The 16,534-nt window shown below is 35.0% G+C and overlaps 2 protein-coding genes across 2 annotated transcripts; both read left to right on the top strand.

The window, feature by feature from the left end:
* The first annotated feature begins 523 nt into the window (after positions 1–523).
* Positions 524–5,491, top strand: LOC112521358 (linoleate 13S-lipoxygenase 2-1, chloroplastic-like). Its single transcript, XM_025130175.1, has 9 exons — positions 524–899; positions 1,552–1,808; positions 2,269–2,506; positions 2,823–3,140; positions 3,234–3,319; positions 3,645–3,755; positions 3,822–4,126; positions 4,216–4,482; positions 4,584–5,491. The coding sequence occupies exons 1-9, from the start codon at positions 524–526 to the stop codon at positions 5,341–5,343; spliced, it is 2,718 nt and encodes a 905-aa protein (XP_024985943.1). The 3' UTR covers positions 5,344–5,491.
* A 3,829-nt stretch (positions 5,492–9,320) lies between these two features.
* On the top strand, positions 9,321–13,998 carry LOC112520928 (linoleate 13S-lipoxygenase 2-1, chloroplastic-like). Its single transcript, XM_025129551.1, has 9 exons — positions 9,321–9,558; positions 9,647–9,912; positions 10,841–11,078; positions 11,343–11,660; positions 11,744–11,829; positions 11,955–12,065; positions 12,148–12,449; positions 12,613–12,879; positions 13,020–13,998. Exons 1-9 carry the CDS (start codon positions 9,321–9,323, stop codon positions 13,777–13,779), a joined length of 2,586 nt encoding a protein of 861 aa, XP_024985319.1. The 3' UTR covers positions 13,780–13,998.
* The last annotated feature ends 2,536 nt before the right edge of the window (positions 13,999–16,534 follow it).

The raw sequence follows: 16,534 nt of genomic DNA, 5'->3' as shown, positions 1-16,534 counted from the left end.
CTGGTTTATAAGGTAGTATAGATATAATTTGTAGAAAAAGAAACTTTCTTCATCTTATAATTAAAAGTAGAATGAAAAATGTAAAACTTACTTTTTAAAGCGGATATTTAGGGCACTTATTCGGATAAATATTTATCAAGTCACATTATCTTATCGGATAAATATTGTAAGGATCAAAGGTCTTACCCGGTAAGAGCAAAGGTAAGGACTGAGAGTTTTACGTGGTAAGTAAGAGCGACAACTCTTACCACGGTTAGCTCTTACCAGGTAAATTATTGCATACGATAACGTTTTGGTGGACTAAAATTGTACCCGTTAAATAAGTGATAACATTGCATTTTACCAAAAGACATTTACTCAGGTGAACATTTAATAAACGACCTCATATTTTAAGATAAAATAAATAACAAATGTCCACAACTGTTATGGATCGGTACGTAATACACAATTGTACTATAAATAACAAGCTTAGTTTGCAACACTTCAATCACACAAACAAGAGTTTGACAAAAATAAACAAAACATGTTGAACACTCGAATCTCTTCGTCCCACACTGTCCACAACCTGCCACCACTCCAAAACCCCTTCGTCGGCGGTGCTATCGCCGACAACCGCTCCTCCTCCTCCGCCGCCTACTCTCCCACCGCCTTCCGCCTACCAAACCACACCAAGAAATCCAACACCGCACTCACTCGCTACATTCCTGGTAACATCAATGCAATATCGATTCCCAGCTTCATTTCCAGTACCAAAACCACCACCGTTAAAGCTGTCATCACCATCCAACCAACCATTACCGCCGCCATCGGCAGCATTAATCTGGATGTCATCGGCAGCATTTTCTACCAGGCTATTGGGAGGGCGTTCGTTCTTGAGCTCGTATCTACAGACCTTGATGGTACGTGCATGTGTGTGTGTGTATATATATATATATATATATATATAGTTATTATACAACCCTTTATATTTGTAAAACCAATACAACTCAATCTTAACCATCCATTTAATTTGATAAATATGTGATTTTATAAAAGTTTTGATTGTTTTCTAATATAAAGTATTAATCATAATTAATGAACTCTAGTCATTTTCCATAAATATTTAAATCATAATAAATGAACTCCCATTATTTCTATAAATATCTCAATTAATTGGGTTGCATTGATTGTACAAATGGACATGGTTGCATTTGAAATATACCATATATATATATATATATATATATATATATATGGGCAAGTTCAAATGAGAAGTTAAACATTTTGCAAGAAGGTGAAAAGTTCCAATATTATATGTATACACGCATGATATACAAACTTAATTATATATGACTAAACAAATGTTGCATTGATAACACATACACGCTTAATCATATATGATTAAACACACCAAAAGAAGTATAATTATATATGATACTGAAACTTATTACCTTTTCCTTTGTTTTTCTTGATGTCACTAATCGTAGATTATGATACATAGAAAACACGAATGCATGCGTAAACTATTCGATCGAAGATATTTAAACTTCGAATATTGTTTGATGGATGCAGCAAATGGAAATCAGAAAACTGTGTCAGGGAATGCTAGTTACGGTTTATTCAGTTCTGTGGGTTCTGCGGGTTTACACGTTTACAACTGCGATTTCAAAGTTCCCGATGATTTTGGAAATATCGGAGCTGTGGTGGTCGAAAACAAATTGAGCATCGGGGTCTTCTTCAAGACCATAGCTCTTGATAACAACATCACCTTCACTTGTGATTCTTGGGTTGCTTCTTCATCTGATAAGAGAATCTTCTTCACCGACAAGGTTACTAATCATCCTCAACCTATACTATCAAGTTGTATTTATGCATAATTACTTTTAATTTTGAATTTTAAGTAATATAATTCAATAAACAATATTTGATGCATACAAAATGATTTTTAAGAGTTTTTTTTGTCAAATGCTTTATAATATAGTATATCAAACTTGATAAAAGAAATCATATATTAACTAAAAATAAAAAAATAAAAAATCTAAAAAATATAATTAGATTTTCAAGGATTTATCTAATCCAAAATGAAAATTATCCTAAATTCTAAAATTATTTTCCATTTTATTCATGATTTTTTTTATTAATGAATTATATGATCCGTATTCTTTCTCGCATTCTTGCAAATTAGTTTGATCATCGCTATATATGTATATGGATATTGATTATTCGATCAGAAATTAATTCCCAGAGATGATGATACTACAGATATTAAATCTGCATTTGTTTTTGTAGTCATACCTTCCTTCGGATACGCCAAACGGTCTAAAGCCTCTACGAACGAAAGATTTGGAATCTCTAAGAGGCGACGGGAAAGGAGAGCGAAAACTTTCTGAGCGTATTTATGATTACGATGTATACAATGATCTTGGATCTCCAGACAGTAGCGCGGATTTAGCTCGGCCGGTGCTAGGTGGTTCAGAGCATCCTTATCCTAGGCGTTGTCGTACCGGTCGAAAGATGACTACTAAAGGTACAATTTAAAACCAAGACTGTTTCACACTATGAACAACAATTTACAGTGACATAGAAAATGGGAGAGAATTGAAGGTGCTATTATTCTTTAAGACACCATTTATAAAACCAAATAATTATATATATTAAATAAAAGCGTTACAGTAAGTTGTTGGTAGGATGATTATGAACGTGATGACAGGTAATTTATATATATAATGGTTCAAGTAAGTTCATGAAATTATATCTATTAATTTGTGAGCAAATGATGAGCATTATGTAAAGCCGATTTTGTTGTAACGGATACGAGTGAAGTTTATTTAACTGAATTACAGATCCGTTATCGGAATCAAGAACGGTGCTCCCTTTTTATGTGCCGAGAGATGAAGATTTTTCGGAGATCAAAGACATAAGCTTCGGAGCGAGGGCGTTGTACACCGTGCTGCATGCAGTTGTACCCATCCTAGACTCGGTGTTGACAGGCCCAAACAAGGGATTTTCATTATTCACAGATATAAACTTGCTTTTCAATGAAGGTATTAATGTTCCAAACTCAGACAACGGACTTCTAAGCTTTTTACCAAATCTCATCCACGATGTTTCTTCTGCTGCGGATACCATCATCAAGTTTGAGACCCCAGAAACCATGGAGAGTAAGCATCAAAACCATTTCTTACTTAATTGCCTGTATGTCTATGTTCAATTCCATCGTATGTATGTTTAATGGCTATGATCATTGATCTTAGGGGACACGTTTTCTTGGGCTCGCGATGAGGAATTTTGCCGAGAAATGCTTGCTGGTATCAATCCCTATAGAATTGAATTAGTCACGGTAGGTTCTTAGCAACTTCATAGCATTCTATATATATATAGCGGTTTATATCACATAAACTTGATATGAACCGGAAATCATCCCATATGGTTGTGTAATTCATCATGAATATTGTGACATATTCATCATGAATGTGCGATTCATGTTGAATAACACCTCTATATTCATTATAAATGTGTGATTCGTAATGAATATTCATCATAAATAGGGACACGTTGCGTGTTGTATGCATTTTCGGGGTTCCTAATCAATTTTGGGTTCTTAAAGGAACTTTCCCCTCCCTCTCTATATACAGCTAACTTAGTTAAGTCTGTATGGTATATAGGAATGGCCATTGACGAGCAAACTGGACCCTGAAGTTTATGGACCAGCAGAATCAGCGATCACCAAGGAGATTGTTGAGGAACAAATAGGAGGTCTCATGAGTTTTGAGGAGGTAATTAATCAAAGTTAAATGACTTGTGAAATCTTGATGTCTTATTTGAGCTTATCGTATTTGCAGGCATTGGAGCAAAAGAAACTGTTCTTGTTGGATTACAATGATCTGTTGTTGCCATATGTAAATAAAGTTAGAGCGCTTAACAACACCACTCTCTATGGTTCAAGGACTTTAATGTTCCTTACTCCTGCCGGAACACTGCGACCGCTGGCCATCGAGTTGACTCGCCCTCCAACGGATGATGGGAAACCACAGTGGAAGCATGTCTACACACCCACTTGGGAAGCCACCGGTGACTGGCTTTGGAAGCTAGCCAAGGCTCAGGTCGTGTCTCATGATTCTTTCTATCATCAGCTCGTCAGCCATTGGTGAGTTCTAGGCTTTTTCCGAACGGGAAACTGAACATATGACTACAGTAGGTAGAACTAATTAAGGTGTTTTTCGATATTAATTGCAGGCTAAGAACTCACTGTGCTACCGAGCCATACATCATAGCGACCAACAGGCATCTTAGCCAAATGCACCCAATCAAGAGACTGTTAACCCCTTATTTTCGCTTCACGATGCAGATCAATGCTTTGGCTCGATTATTGCTCATTAACGCAGAAGGCGTTATCGAATCTACATTTGGTCCTGGTAAATATAATGTGGAACTTTCCTCTGAAGCTTATGATCAACAATGGCGCTTTGATCAAGAGGCACTTCCAGCTAACCTAATTAGCAGGTAAACTAAAATCCTGTAAAGCAGCCTGCTCTTATATCTTTATGGCATCTCGTATAATCCCTAATTTGTTGTAATGACGTTTGATTATGTTATATTTATAGGGGCATGGCTGTTGAAGATCCAACTGCACCACATGGTCTAAAGCTGGCAATTGAAGACTATCCATTTGCAAACGATGGTTTACTCATTTGGGACGCCATCAAAGAATTTGCTACTTCTTATGTCAACCATTACTATCCACAAGCTAATCTTATAGAATCTGATGAAGAGCTTCAAGCATGGTGGACCGATATTCGAACCGTTGGCCATGGAGACAAAAAAGACGAACCATGGTGGCCACAACTCAAAACCCAAGACGACTTGATTCAAATTGTGTCAACTATCATGTGGGTACCTTCTGGTCATCATTCAGCTGTTAATTTCGGTCAGTATGATTATGCTGGTTATTTCCCCAATCGACCATCTACTGCAAGAACTAAAATGCCGAACGAAGACCCGACTCCAGAAGAGTGGGACGCCTTCATAAAAAGGCCCGAAGATGCACTTCTAAATTGCTTCCCTTCCAAAAGTCAAGCAACCAAAGTTATGTCGGTTTTGAACATCTTATCGAGTCATTCTCTAGATGAAGAGTACATCGGTGGAAATGCAGAGGCGTCATGGGCCGCGGAGCCTGCTATTAAGGCGGCATTCGATGTGTTTAATGGGAGGTTTAAGGAGTTGGAAGGTATCATAGACTCGAGGAACGCTAACCCCGAGTTGAGGAACCGAAATGGTGCCGGGTTGGTTCCATACACGCTTCTGAAGCCTTATTCTGGATCTGGTGTCACTGGAAAGGGTGTTCCAAACAGCATTTCTATCTAGTACACCATCACCATCTACCTGTTTACTGTCTGTTTGATTTCTGCCATCTTTGTGGAGCTAATAAGGCTTTTCGACATCCTTGCTCCGGTGTTTTGATCATGCTTTTATCTGTTGTAATAAAATAATCTATGGTTTATTATTGTGGGATAAATTCATTTGTGTCGATCATACATGACATCCTAATTTTACAATTTAACAATCATCCATGCAAATTAAAATGAAGCAAACTTAAATAATTCTCTGTGATAACTTTGCACCCGTCGGTGATAGATACCGTCGTTGATAATGCCCTGTCGGTGATCCGTCAGTGATATTCGTCGCTGAAGGCATCACCCATGAAAGTTTGTTAGACGGACATTTACCGACGGTTCACCAATGGTTTTCAACATTTTCGACGGAATACTCACGACTTAGTCCGACGGTAAAAGTCCCGGACTTGTGGAACTTATGAGCTTAACCGGTATTTCAAAATTTTGAATAACAAAGATTTCATAACCCTATTCTTTTTGAAGTATATAATATACGTTAAATTTTTATACATACATTTTACATTTGATAAGATTTGAACCGTTGACCTTCAAGAATAAGGGTCTTGTGGGCAAGCCAGATACTAAGGGTGCTCAAAAACCCTACCAAACCGATCAACCCAACCCAATCCAACGTGAAATAATTCAACCTGAAATAACCCGATGTCTAATCGAGTTGTAACATTTTCAAACCATAGGTATTGGGTTACTATTATTTGAATCCAACCCAGCCCGATGAATCCGATATCCTTGTATTTCTTGGATTTAATATAATTGTTGAGTTTCTATTAATATATACATTAGACAATTATACTATCGCATACCTCTTCATATACACATATTTTCAATCTATTATCCATCTCTATATAACTCATTCACATATATGTTCAGTAATTATGATCATATATATGTAAATTAAGAAAATTAATTGTATACGTAAGAATTAAGAAGTATGGATAAGTTGTATCAAATAGTTGTTGATGCAAAGTAAATTATGAGTAGAGAAATAACATATTCAATGTTAGAATAATATTTTAATGTATCAAAGTATCAACCCGACCAACCCGTACGGTTTGGGTTGGGTTGGATTACACTTTGGTTTGAGTTGTGTTGAGTTAAGATTTTTCAAACAACAAGCATTGGATTGGTTGTTCAAATGTTTTCAACCCGATCAACCCAACCCACGAACATCCCTACCAGATACTATTGGGCTAAATACCCATTAGTACTGACTTGGATTCCATGAAATGATATTACAGTTTTGACATGTTAATTATTTCGCGTTGGTCGTTATCCAACGCTAACTCTTGTAGAATTTCAATATGGAACTAATTTAAGAAACGTAACTATCAATTAACAAACTAATTGAAATTATAGGCTTCAAATTTGGTATGAACAAGTAAATCATTAATGTTAGGACAAAGACACTAAACACGAAACCAACTAATTGACTCTGTGTGTATTAAGAGCGTATGACTTATTGTTCAAATGCATATAAAACAACCGCTCTCAAATTGATATATTTATGTTTTATTGAAATTCAAGATTTGATCGATACCCATTTAATGTAATTTCCACATCGATGTTAGTATATGATCTTAAGGTGTTTCAAATTTTATGATGTTACAATATTCACATATTCCAATTATTTATTCTTAATAAAAGTTGAATCTTGTTTGGCCAAAAAAAATTCTGTTTTTAATGGTTCTAAACAAAGCTTAATGGTTGAAGTAAAAGAAAAAGACAATATTTATCAAATGTTTTATAACATAATATATATAGGGATCCATTCAAGAAAGAACTGAGTAGTTTGTGGTAACCGTGAGATCTAATCTCAACCACAAATCAATAGATAAATTAGAAAATTTATCTATTGATTTTGGTTATTTTGAATTAAAATTTTAATGCAAGGAGATTTTAAGTATTTTCTCTTCTCTCTCTGTCCTCCGGCCACCGTCCTCCGGTGATACCACTGTGATACCTAAAAATATTGACTCTGTTAAACAAAAGATACAGTATGATACCCAAGCATATATAAGATGCGTTGTGATACCACTGTGTTACATCTCCGATCGACCATACAAATGACCTCAATGTAATACCCAAACATATATATGATGCATTCTGATATCATTGTGGTATCACCGGAGGACGGTGGCCGGAGAGAGAATATTTATTTAAAGCATATAAAAATAGTATAAATTGTACATTAAAAATGAATTTGATTTGATTTGATTTGATTTAGGCAGTCTAATTTAATGAAATAATGTTGGGTCAATTTTTAACTAATTTTACGTCTCGAAATATTGAGTAATAATTGATATCTGATTTAATGAAATGGTGTAAGGGTCAAATTCTCAACAAACTTTACGTCTACGAATTAATTGTTTAGGGTTAGACAACTAATATTTAACGTATCGATAGACATATATTTGTTTCATAGTGATTTTGCTTCATATATATACACATATATGTAAATATATGGTTCATAATTTGAAACTTTTTTACGTAGAACTTTTGTTTCATAAACAGGTTAAAAAAGTTCACAGCGTGAAATAAATACATGTGAAATATACACATTGTAAAACAAATATATGTTAATCAATATTTTAAATTATAGTCTTAGATGAAAAAATCATATGAAATAACACATTATGCATTAGTTTATAAAGTTATCATAATTTCATGGGTTCTTAAAAAAATCTCTCTATATTTTTATAATTATATATATATATATTGAAGTATATAATATTTATATACGACAAATAGAACAAATAGACTCACACGCTCTCCTCACATTTTGTGAGGTTTGAACCTCTGACCTACTAGAAGGTCAAAGACTCATATACCGCTAGGTCAAAAGCTATTTGGTTATATATATATATATATATATATGATATATATATATATATATATATACACACACACATAGACGAAATGAATGATCGTGTGAGAATACAAGTTAAGCTGGGAAGCGTAAGAAGAGATTTGAACCATTGATCATTTTTAATCCCAAAACAACCCATGAATTGCACTTTTAGAAAAAAAAGATTGATCTGATATATCTAATTAACGTTGACCTATTGGTTCTATTCGATTATGATTGATCCAAAGGTTGACATCCTTTATTACTTTTCTCACAATAACTTCAATTTTCGCTGAAACTCAACCTTATATACACATGTCATTAATGTATGTATATTAAATTGAGTTGTAAACTATCAACAATCATCGCATGAATTTTCATGTCATTAATTAGAGCATCTTCAATAGCTATACTAAAATGGAGAAAATATAGGTTTTAACAAAAAAAATTGCTATAACAACTATGTCATCTTGTATGATAAAATAGAAAAAAGGTGAGAAATTGTAAAATCTCTAAATTTGGAGATTTCTCTAACTAGAGAGAGAAATTATTATTTTAATACTTCAAACCAATAAGAGATATTGAAAATAAATGTTTAAGAAAGAAATATAATATTTTATTAAATGTTGATAGATTTTAATAATTTAATTAATATTATAATTACTAAAATAAAGTAACCGTTAGAATTGAATCTAATTATTTTATAGAGATTTTGACTTTCAAATTCTATTTTAATAAAATAGCTACGGGAGATGCTCATGTCTTTGTTGATACTTTTTCATATAATTCTCATAACTTTCTACTTTGTCTTCAAGCAAATACTGAACGATCTTCCAAATAGATTACATATTATCTATTTGAACACGAGTCGTTTACTTTCTTTATAGAAGTTAGAAACGACCTTCATATATCACATGCAACGATTATCGTCATCAAAACTTCCCCATAAATAAAATTGCCTCGTTTCAAAATCGTAGGCCTGTAAAAAGTCGGAAGACATATAAAAATATTGAGGTCTCAAATTCACCACTTACATTTCATCAATCTAGCACCATTTGGCGTAGCTCGTCACCGGTTGTGCCTCAATGTCATCAAATAAACGTTATTGCACTCGAATGCAAAGTACTTCTAGTAACGTTAAGACCATTTTCTCGTCTTTTGCTGGCAAATCCAAAAAGGTGAAAGGTGTCATCAATGTTCAACCAACCGTTAGCGGAGCGTTAGCTGACATAACCGTGGGTCTTGTAGGAACGTTGGTTCATGGTATCTATGATTTTTTAGCACCATCATTCTTTCTAGAACTTGTTGCTGCAAATCTTGACTGTAAGTATTGATTTCTTCATATCACGAGATAAATATCGATCAAACCTTTTTTTCTTATTAAACTATTTGTTTTCATATGGTTATGAAGCGTCGGGTAAAAAGAAGGAGACGGTGACGGCGTATGCAAGTTATAGTGGATCGGACGATTGGACTAAGTTGTACCAATACAAATGTGATTTCGAGGTTTTTGAGGATTTTGGAGAAATAGGGGCAGTGTTGGTACAGAACGAGCATCATAAAGAAACATACATCAAGAACATTGCTCTTGATGATGGCCACGTCACATTTACTTGTGAATCTTGGATCCACTCAAAACACGATAATTCCAGTAAAAGAATATTCTTCACTAATAAGGTCCTCTCTTTTTTAATATATCTTTTTAGTGAATTTTAAAATTCAGTAATTAAATTAAAAAATAAACTTAAATTATTACCTTTTAGTACAATTTTACATAAAAGAATATTAGTAGTGACAATTTTGTACCAATCCGAACCATCCAACATGTGTACCAATCTTACCATATAAATTGATACCAATTACAATCGGTTGGTAGTATTGTACCAATTATGTAAACTTGGTTGATACATGGTATTAAAAATCACATAATAGTAGAACCATGGTATCGACTTAATTAATTATTATTAATTTGTGAATTTTTTTATTCTTTGAATATTAAACGTTGTATTAACTATCTTGTTTGAATATTTAAATATTTGCATAGTTTTATGTCTCACAATTATTTTTTTAACATTAATTGTGTTACCTGGAAAATCAAAATGTGAACAAAAATGACGAGTTTTTATATATGTAACTAAAAAGTTGGTACAAAACCAATACCAACATGTATCAATCAAAAAAGTTGGTATCAAGTATAGTTGGTTAATATATAATATAAGATTTTACGTACTAATTATAATTGGTTTATCCAATGACGTGCCAACATATTAGACTATTTATTTTTTTCCATCTCATCTCACTTAGTCTGCACACCAAACGCACCCATAAAAAATATTACAAACTAGGTAAAAACTATAAAAAAATTATGTTAATTTAGAAACATTTGATTGAGGGACTAAATTGTTATTTAAAAATTGAGAAGGGCTAAATTTACTAATAAAAAAACTTAAGTGACAAAAGGTGATTTTATTTTGAAATCCACATGGCATCTCGGACAGGGCGTTGCCAACTTGCCTTGGTGTGATTGTGGTGGTGACGTGGCGTCGCCGGCCACCGCTTAATCACTAATAAATACTAATTAGTATGTGCCTTTTGAGTGGGCCAGTCGTATCTACCATCAGAAACGCCGGAGGCGTTGAAGTCTCTAAGAGAGAAAGATCTAGAGTCTCTTCGAGGCAACGGTGAAGGACAACGCAAATCATTTGAAAGGATTTACGATTACGAAAGATATAATGATCTCGGTGATCCCGATATTAACTCCGATCTGGCCCGACCGGTGCTCGGCGGGGAGAATCATCCTTACCCTAGGCGTTTGCGAACTGGTCGCGAAATGACCTCTACAGGTAATTTCTATTACATGTTCAAAATTGTTAGTACTCTTATATTTTCTAAAGTTCCTATTATAACGATTAGCAACGCTTTTAGATCGTCAAAGTTAGCACAAAATAGGTGAATCTAATTAAGTTTGAGGTGGAAATCCGTTTATTCATTTATATTTGTGACAGAATTAGGAGCCATAATTCTGCATATACGAATGTCTTGAATATAGGGGTTTTGGGATAGGCATAAGCAATGAATAAAATCGAAGATATTTCATGGAATTGCAGAACCCTGGTCGGAGTCAAGGACAACGCTACCATTTTACGTGCCGAGAGACGAAGATTTTTCAGAGATAAAGGGGGCAACATTTGGCGCGAGGACCTTGTACTCCGTACTGCATGCAATTTTACCAACGCTAGACTCGGTATTGACAGATAAGAACAAGGGATTTTCGTCATTCAGGGATATTGATTTACTTTATGATAAAGGTTTTGATATCCCTCCCTTAGAAAATGGACTTTTAAGTGCTTTACCAAGGATTCTCAAAGATGTTACCAGTAGTACCAAAACTGTGTTGCAATTTAAGACTCCTCGAAGCATGGACAGTAAGCAAGAAGTCTGAACCAACTCTGTGTTCATGTGTGTTTGATTTGTTGTTTATGTGGTTTGTTGACGGTTATAATTACAGGGGATTCCTTCAATTGGTTTAGAGACGAGGAATTTTGTCGACAAACACTCGTTGGTCTCAATCCATATGGCATACAGTTGGTCAAGGTGTGTTCTCCTAGTTCTTCTAATCGAAGAATATTAAATCCATTTAATAATTTGAAAGAGGAACTGTTTTGTTAGTTACATTCAAGCCTTGTAAGATAAGTAATAATTTCTGATCTAATATGCAGGAGTGGCCGTTGATGAGTAAACTAGACCCTGAAGTGTACGGTCCAGCTGAATCAACAATTACCAAAGAAATTGTTGAGCAAGAGATCAAAGGTTTCATGACTTTCGAGGAGGTAATGCAAAACCAAAACACATACTTTTTTCATCTCTATTGTGCTTGAAACTAATTACTTAATAATGCGAGTATCAACACAGGCATTGGAAGAAAAGAAGCTATTTTTATTGGATTACCATGATCTGCTCTTACCCTATGTGAATAAAGTAAGAGAGCTTGAAGCGACAACTCTTTATGGTTCAAGGACGTTAATGTTCCTCACATCTACTGGAACATTGAGACCACTAGCCATTGAATTAACTCTCCCACCAAACAACAGAAAACCACAGTGGAAACATGTGTATACACCGTGTTGGGATGCTACGGGTTCTTGGCTTTGGAAGCTAGCCAAGGTTCATGTTCTTGCTCATGATTCTTGTCATCATCAGCTTGTCAGCCACTGGTGGGTACCTTCTTTTTCGCACCCGAATGTTGTATTCACTAATATCTATTCGTGTGTAAGTGCATGCCTACTTGACTGATCAGGAAATATACAATCCATCCCCTTCAAACCACAAGTTAACTCATGACTGGCCATTTGACTAAGGTATTTATCAACTTTGCAGCCTAAGAACTCATTGTGTTACAGAGCCTTACATAATTGCTACCAATCGTCACCTGAGCAAAATGCACCCTATGCAAAGACTACTATATCCTCATCTCCGATACACGATGCAGATTAATGGCCTAGCTCGTCAAGCGCTCATTAATGCCGGTGGTATTATTGAGTCAACTTTCTCTCTTGGAAAATATTCCATGCAACTTTCCTCGGATGCTTATGCTCAAAAATGGCGGTTTGATCAAGAGGCACTTCCAGTTGATCTAATTAGCAGGTGGTTTTTCCAATAGACTTGAGTCCTCTTGAAGTCTTGTATATTAAACAAATGGTTTCTTCTCACCCAGGACATCAATTACGCATATGCTTTCGATATATTAGGTGTGATGATAGATTTTTATTTTTCATAATCAATAGGGGAATGGCTGTTGAAGATCCTAGTGCACCACATGGTATAAAACTAAGAATTGAAGATTACCCATTTGCCAATGATGGTCTACTTCTCTGGGATGCCATCAAACAATGGGTTACCACCTATGTCAACCACTACTACCCACAAACAGACCTTGTCGAGTCCGATGAAGAGCTTCAATCTTGGTGGACTGAAATCCGAACAGTCGGGCATGGCGACAAGAAGGACGAACCATGGTGGCCTCAACTCAAAACCCAACAGGACCTGATTGGAATTGTCTCAACAATCATGTGGGTGGCTTCCGGCCACCATTCTGCGGTCAACTTCGGTCAGTATGATTATGCTGGTTATTTCCCCAACAGACCCACCATCGCTAGAACTAAGATGCCCAATGAAGATCCTACAACTGAAGAGTGGCAAGCATTCCTAAAGAATCCCGAGGATGTGCTATTGAATTGCTTCCCTTCGCAGGTTCAAGCTACCAAAGTAATTTCCATTTTGGACGTTTTGTCAAGTCATTCTCCAGACGAGGAGTATATCGGTGTCAACATGGAGGCTGCATGGGAGGCAGAGCCGGTTATAAAGGTCGCGTTCCATGAGTTGAATGGAAGGTTGAAGGAGCTGGAGGGTATCATAGACTCGAGGAACAATGATTCGAAATTGAGCAATAGAAATGGAGCAGGGTTGATCCCGTATGAGCTTCTGAAGCCATTTTCTGAACCTGGGATGACTGGAAAGGGTGTTCCATATAGCATTTCCATCTAATTTAACTCCAGGTTTCACCTTCAACCATCGTTGTTGAGGTAGTAATAAAAAGGTAAACATGTCCTGATGTGGTCCATGTTTAATCGATCCATTCGCACTTTGGTACTATTAACTTAATAATCAATTGCTAAATAGCAAGAAACAGAACTTCATTCCTTAGGGGCTGTTTGTGTTTTACTTAATGGGCCTAATGACATGTATGACTTGTTTGGTTAGCCATTCATAAATGTTTGTTTGGAGCTTAATGGTAAATCCCATGACTTATTCACTAAGGGGCTGTTGGGTAATGGCTTAATGGACTGTTAAGCCAGTATGGCTTATTCGGTCAGCCATATATTGTTGTTCATTTATGGCCTATTCGGTCACCCGTTGGCTTAACCGGTCAGCCAGAAAAATGAAGTCCTATGGATTCAGCCATTTATTCCAAATCTGCCCTTTTACATTTCTAAACCCCCCAAAATGCCCATCGTCTTCCTTTCCACCTTTCTAGGTCAAGTTCCAGCTCCTTCAAACAGGAGGACCTAGCTACCCAAACTTCGCAATAATGGTGGTGATGATGATGGTCTTCTCAGCCATCTCCTTCTCCGTCGCAGATGCCCTGCTCCTGCACCTACTTTCGACGCTACAACCTTCGTTATCCCCATGGTGCGTTGGGGTGTTTCCCCCCTGGTCTCCTTCCAGGTCTTCTCCCTCGCTGTAGCTGAATGTTGCCTTCCGCCATTGATGGATTTGGAGGTATAATCGCCGGTCATCGCCCTCACCATCACCGGCCGTCCCTGCCGTCTGCCTCACACACCGACGACCCATCTCCATTTCCTCCTTTGAGTTGCATCTCTCGTTTTAGGGTTTGGATCCTATTTCCTTCATGTTTGTATTCTATTATGCTAAGAGCCCCCAGTTCTTTGTATCTATACAATGCTTTCCGTTTAAATTATTTGGGTATGTTTTCTAATTTGGGGTTTCATTTAGCTATTTCTTTACAGTTTTATGATTTGAACTATTAATATTGTTGTTTTGAGAAATGTGGTCTATAATGTTCTATGTAAAGCCAAGGGTAAAATAGTCGTTTTTATCATTCAGACTGTTTATTCAGCACAACAATCGAACAACAACTTATCTGTTAATATACAGACAATTATATCAATATCGACAACTATATCCATACAGGTCTTAACAGAAAACGAACCGAACATCCCCTAAGCTACCATGGCCAAACTTTATCTACTCCGCCATCTCTTCCCTAAATTCCCCTTGCTTTACCGGTTACTTTTCTCTCACCTCACGGATGAAAAATCACTCTTTGATGCTATCTCCTTCGATCCATGGCGGCCTCTTCCAACAATACCTTTCCCAAGGATTTTTTTCAATGATAATGGAAGCAGCACTACACATGACATGACATAATAGTGATCACTATTTCATGTTTGACAAAAATTTTATATAGAATAGGAGTGTTCCACTCTGTCCTATGGAATAAGGTGAAACAGATTTATGTTTTACCAATTATAACCTCAAAATGATACTTATTTTTTTTCTAAAATATTAAATAACGCCTTCATCTTTACATTTTATATAGTTTTTAAATTTTAGTTATTGTATTTTATGTTGTTTAAACTTTCTTTTACTGTGTTCAAAATATTATTTTTACATGGTTTCTATATTTGATTAACTTATTAAATATTAATAATTAAAAAAATAATATAGAAAAGATATGAAATAAAAATTGGAAACTAGATAAACTTTTTATTTTAGTATCATTTTAACGAAAATTTTCTAATTATGTTTTATTATAAAAAATAATTATTCTATTATAATTTAATAAATTACATAACTAATCAAAATATATAAACAATATATTAGAAATAAATTTATCATTTTATCTGTAACATCAAAAGGTTATCATTTCGTGTCATTTTCTTTCAAGTTTGGATAAGTCAAACAGCATATATGGTTTGGTGGGTCTCTATGGTGCCATCAAACCTTTTCAGATGCTATTATTATTCATCAAAACTATCACTCTCCCTACGAAATTCACCACCTCCAATTTATTGTGTTTTTTTGGTATATAATATTTATATACGGTAAATGAAACAAATAAATTTATATATTTTCCTCACCTATGGTGAGATTTGAACCCTTGATCTCCTAGAAGGTCAAAGGCTAAGATACCGCTAGACCAAATGCCCTTTGGTACCTCCAATTTATTGTTTGGTGTTAAAAGAATCCTAATTTACGATTTTTTTATGTTTGACAATAATTTTTAGGGGTTATTTGACAATTGCTGAATGGTTTAGTACAGAACGATTAAATGGTCAGAAATTGTTTGATTTTGTAGGTTTCGTATCCATTTGAATTTCAACATTTAATTACTAGAAAATGGAATGAAAATTGGTGTAGTAATTTGAATCCGTTTTGTTTTTAGTTTCATTCTGTGTTTATGGACCATGAATTTGCTACGAGTTTGATGTTAAGTTTTGGGATTTTGATTGAAAATTTTGGTTCAAGCAAAAATAGTATTGATTTTGATTGAATTAATGTAAACCAAATTGTTCAAACAAAAGCATGAGCCAAGTGAAAAAAAAAAAACAAAAAACACTAAAGAATAAGGGTAAACATGTTGTTTACATCATTCAGACGGCTTATTCAGCATAATAAACAAATATCAATTTATACATACAACTTAATATATATGTATATATAGACAACTTAATTCATATAGAACTTAATGAAAAAACAACGAAACAACCTTGAATAA

The sequence above is a fragment of the Cynara cardunculus genome (genome assembly GCF_001531365.2).
Source record: "Cynara cardunculus var. scolymus isolate 2C chromosome LG 11, CcrdV1, whole genome shotgun sequence".
Taxonomy (NCBI): domain Eukaryota; kingdom Viridiplantae; phylum Streptophyta; class Magnoliopsida; order Asterales; family Asteraceae; genus Cynara; species Cynara cardunculus.
Note: the sequence above shows the minus strand (reverse complement) of the source record. Positions and strands in the feature narration are given on the sequence as shown.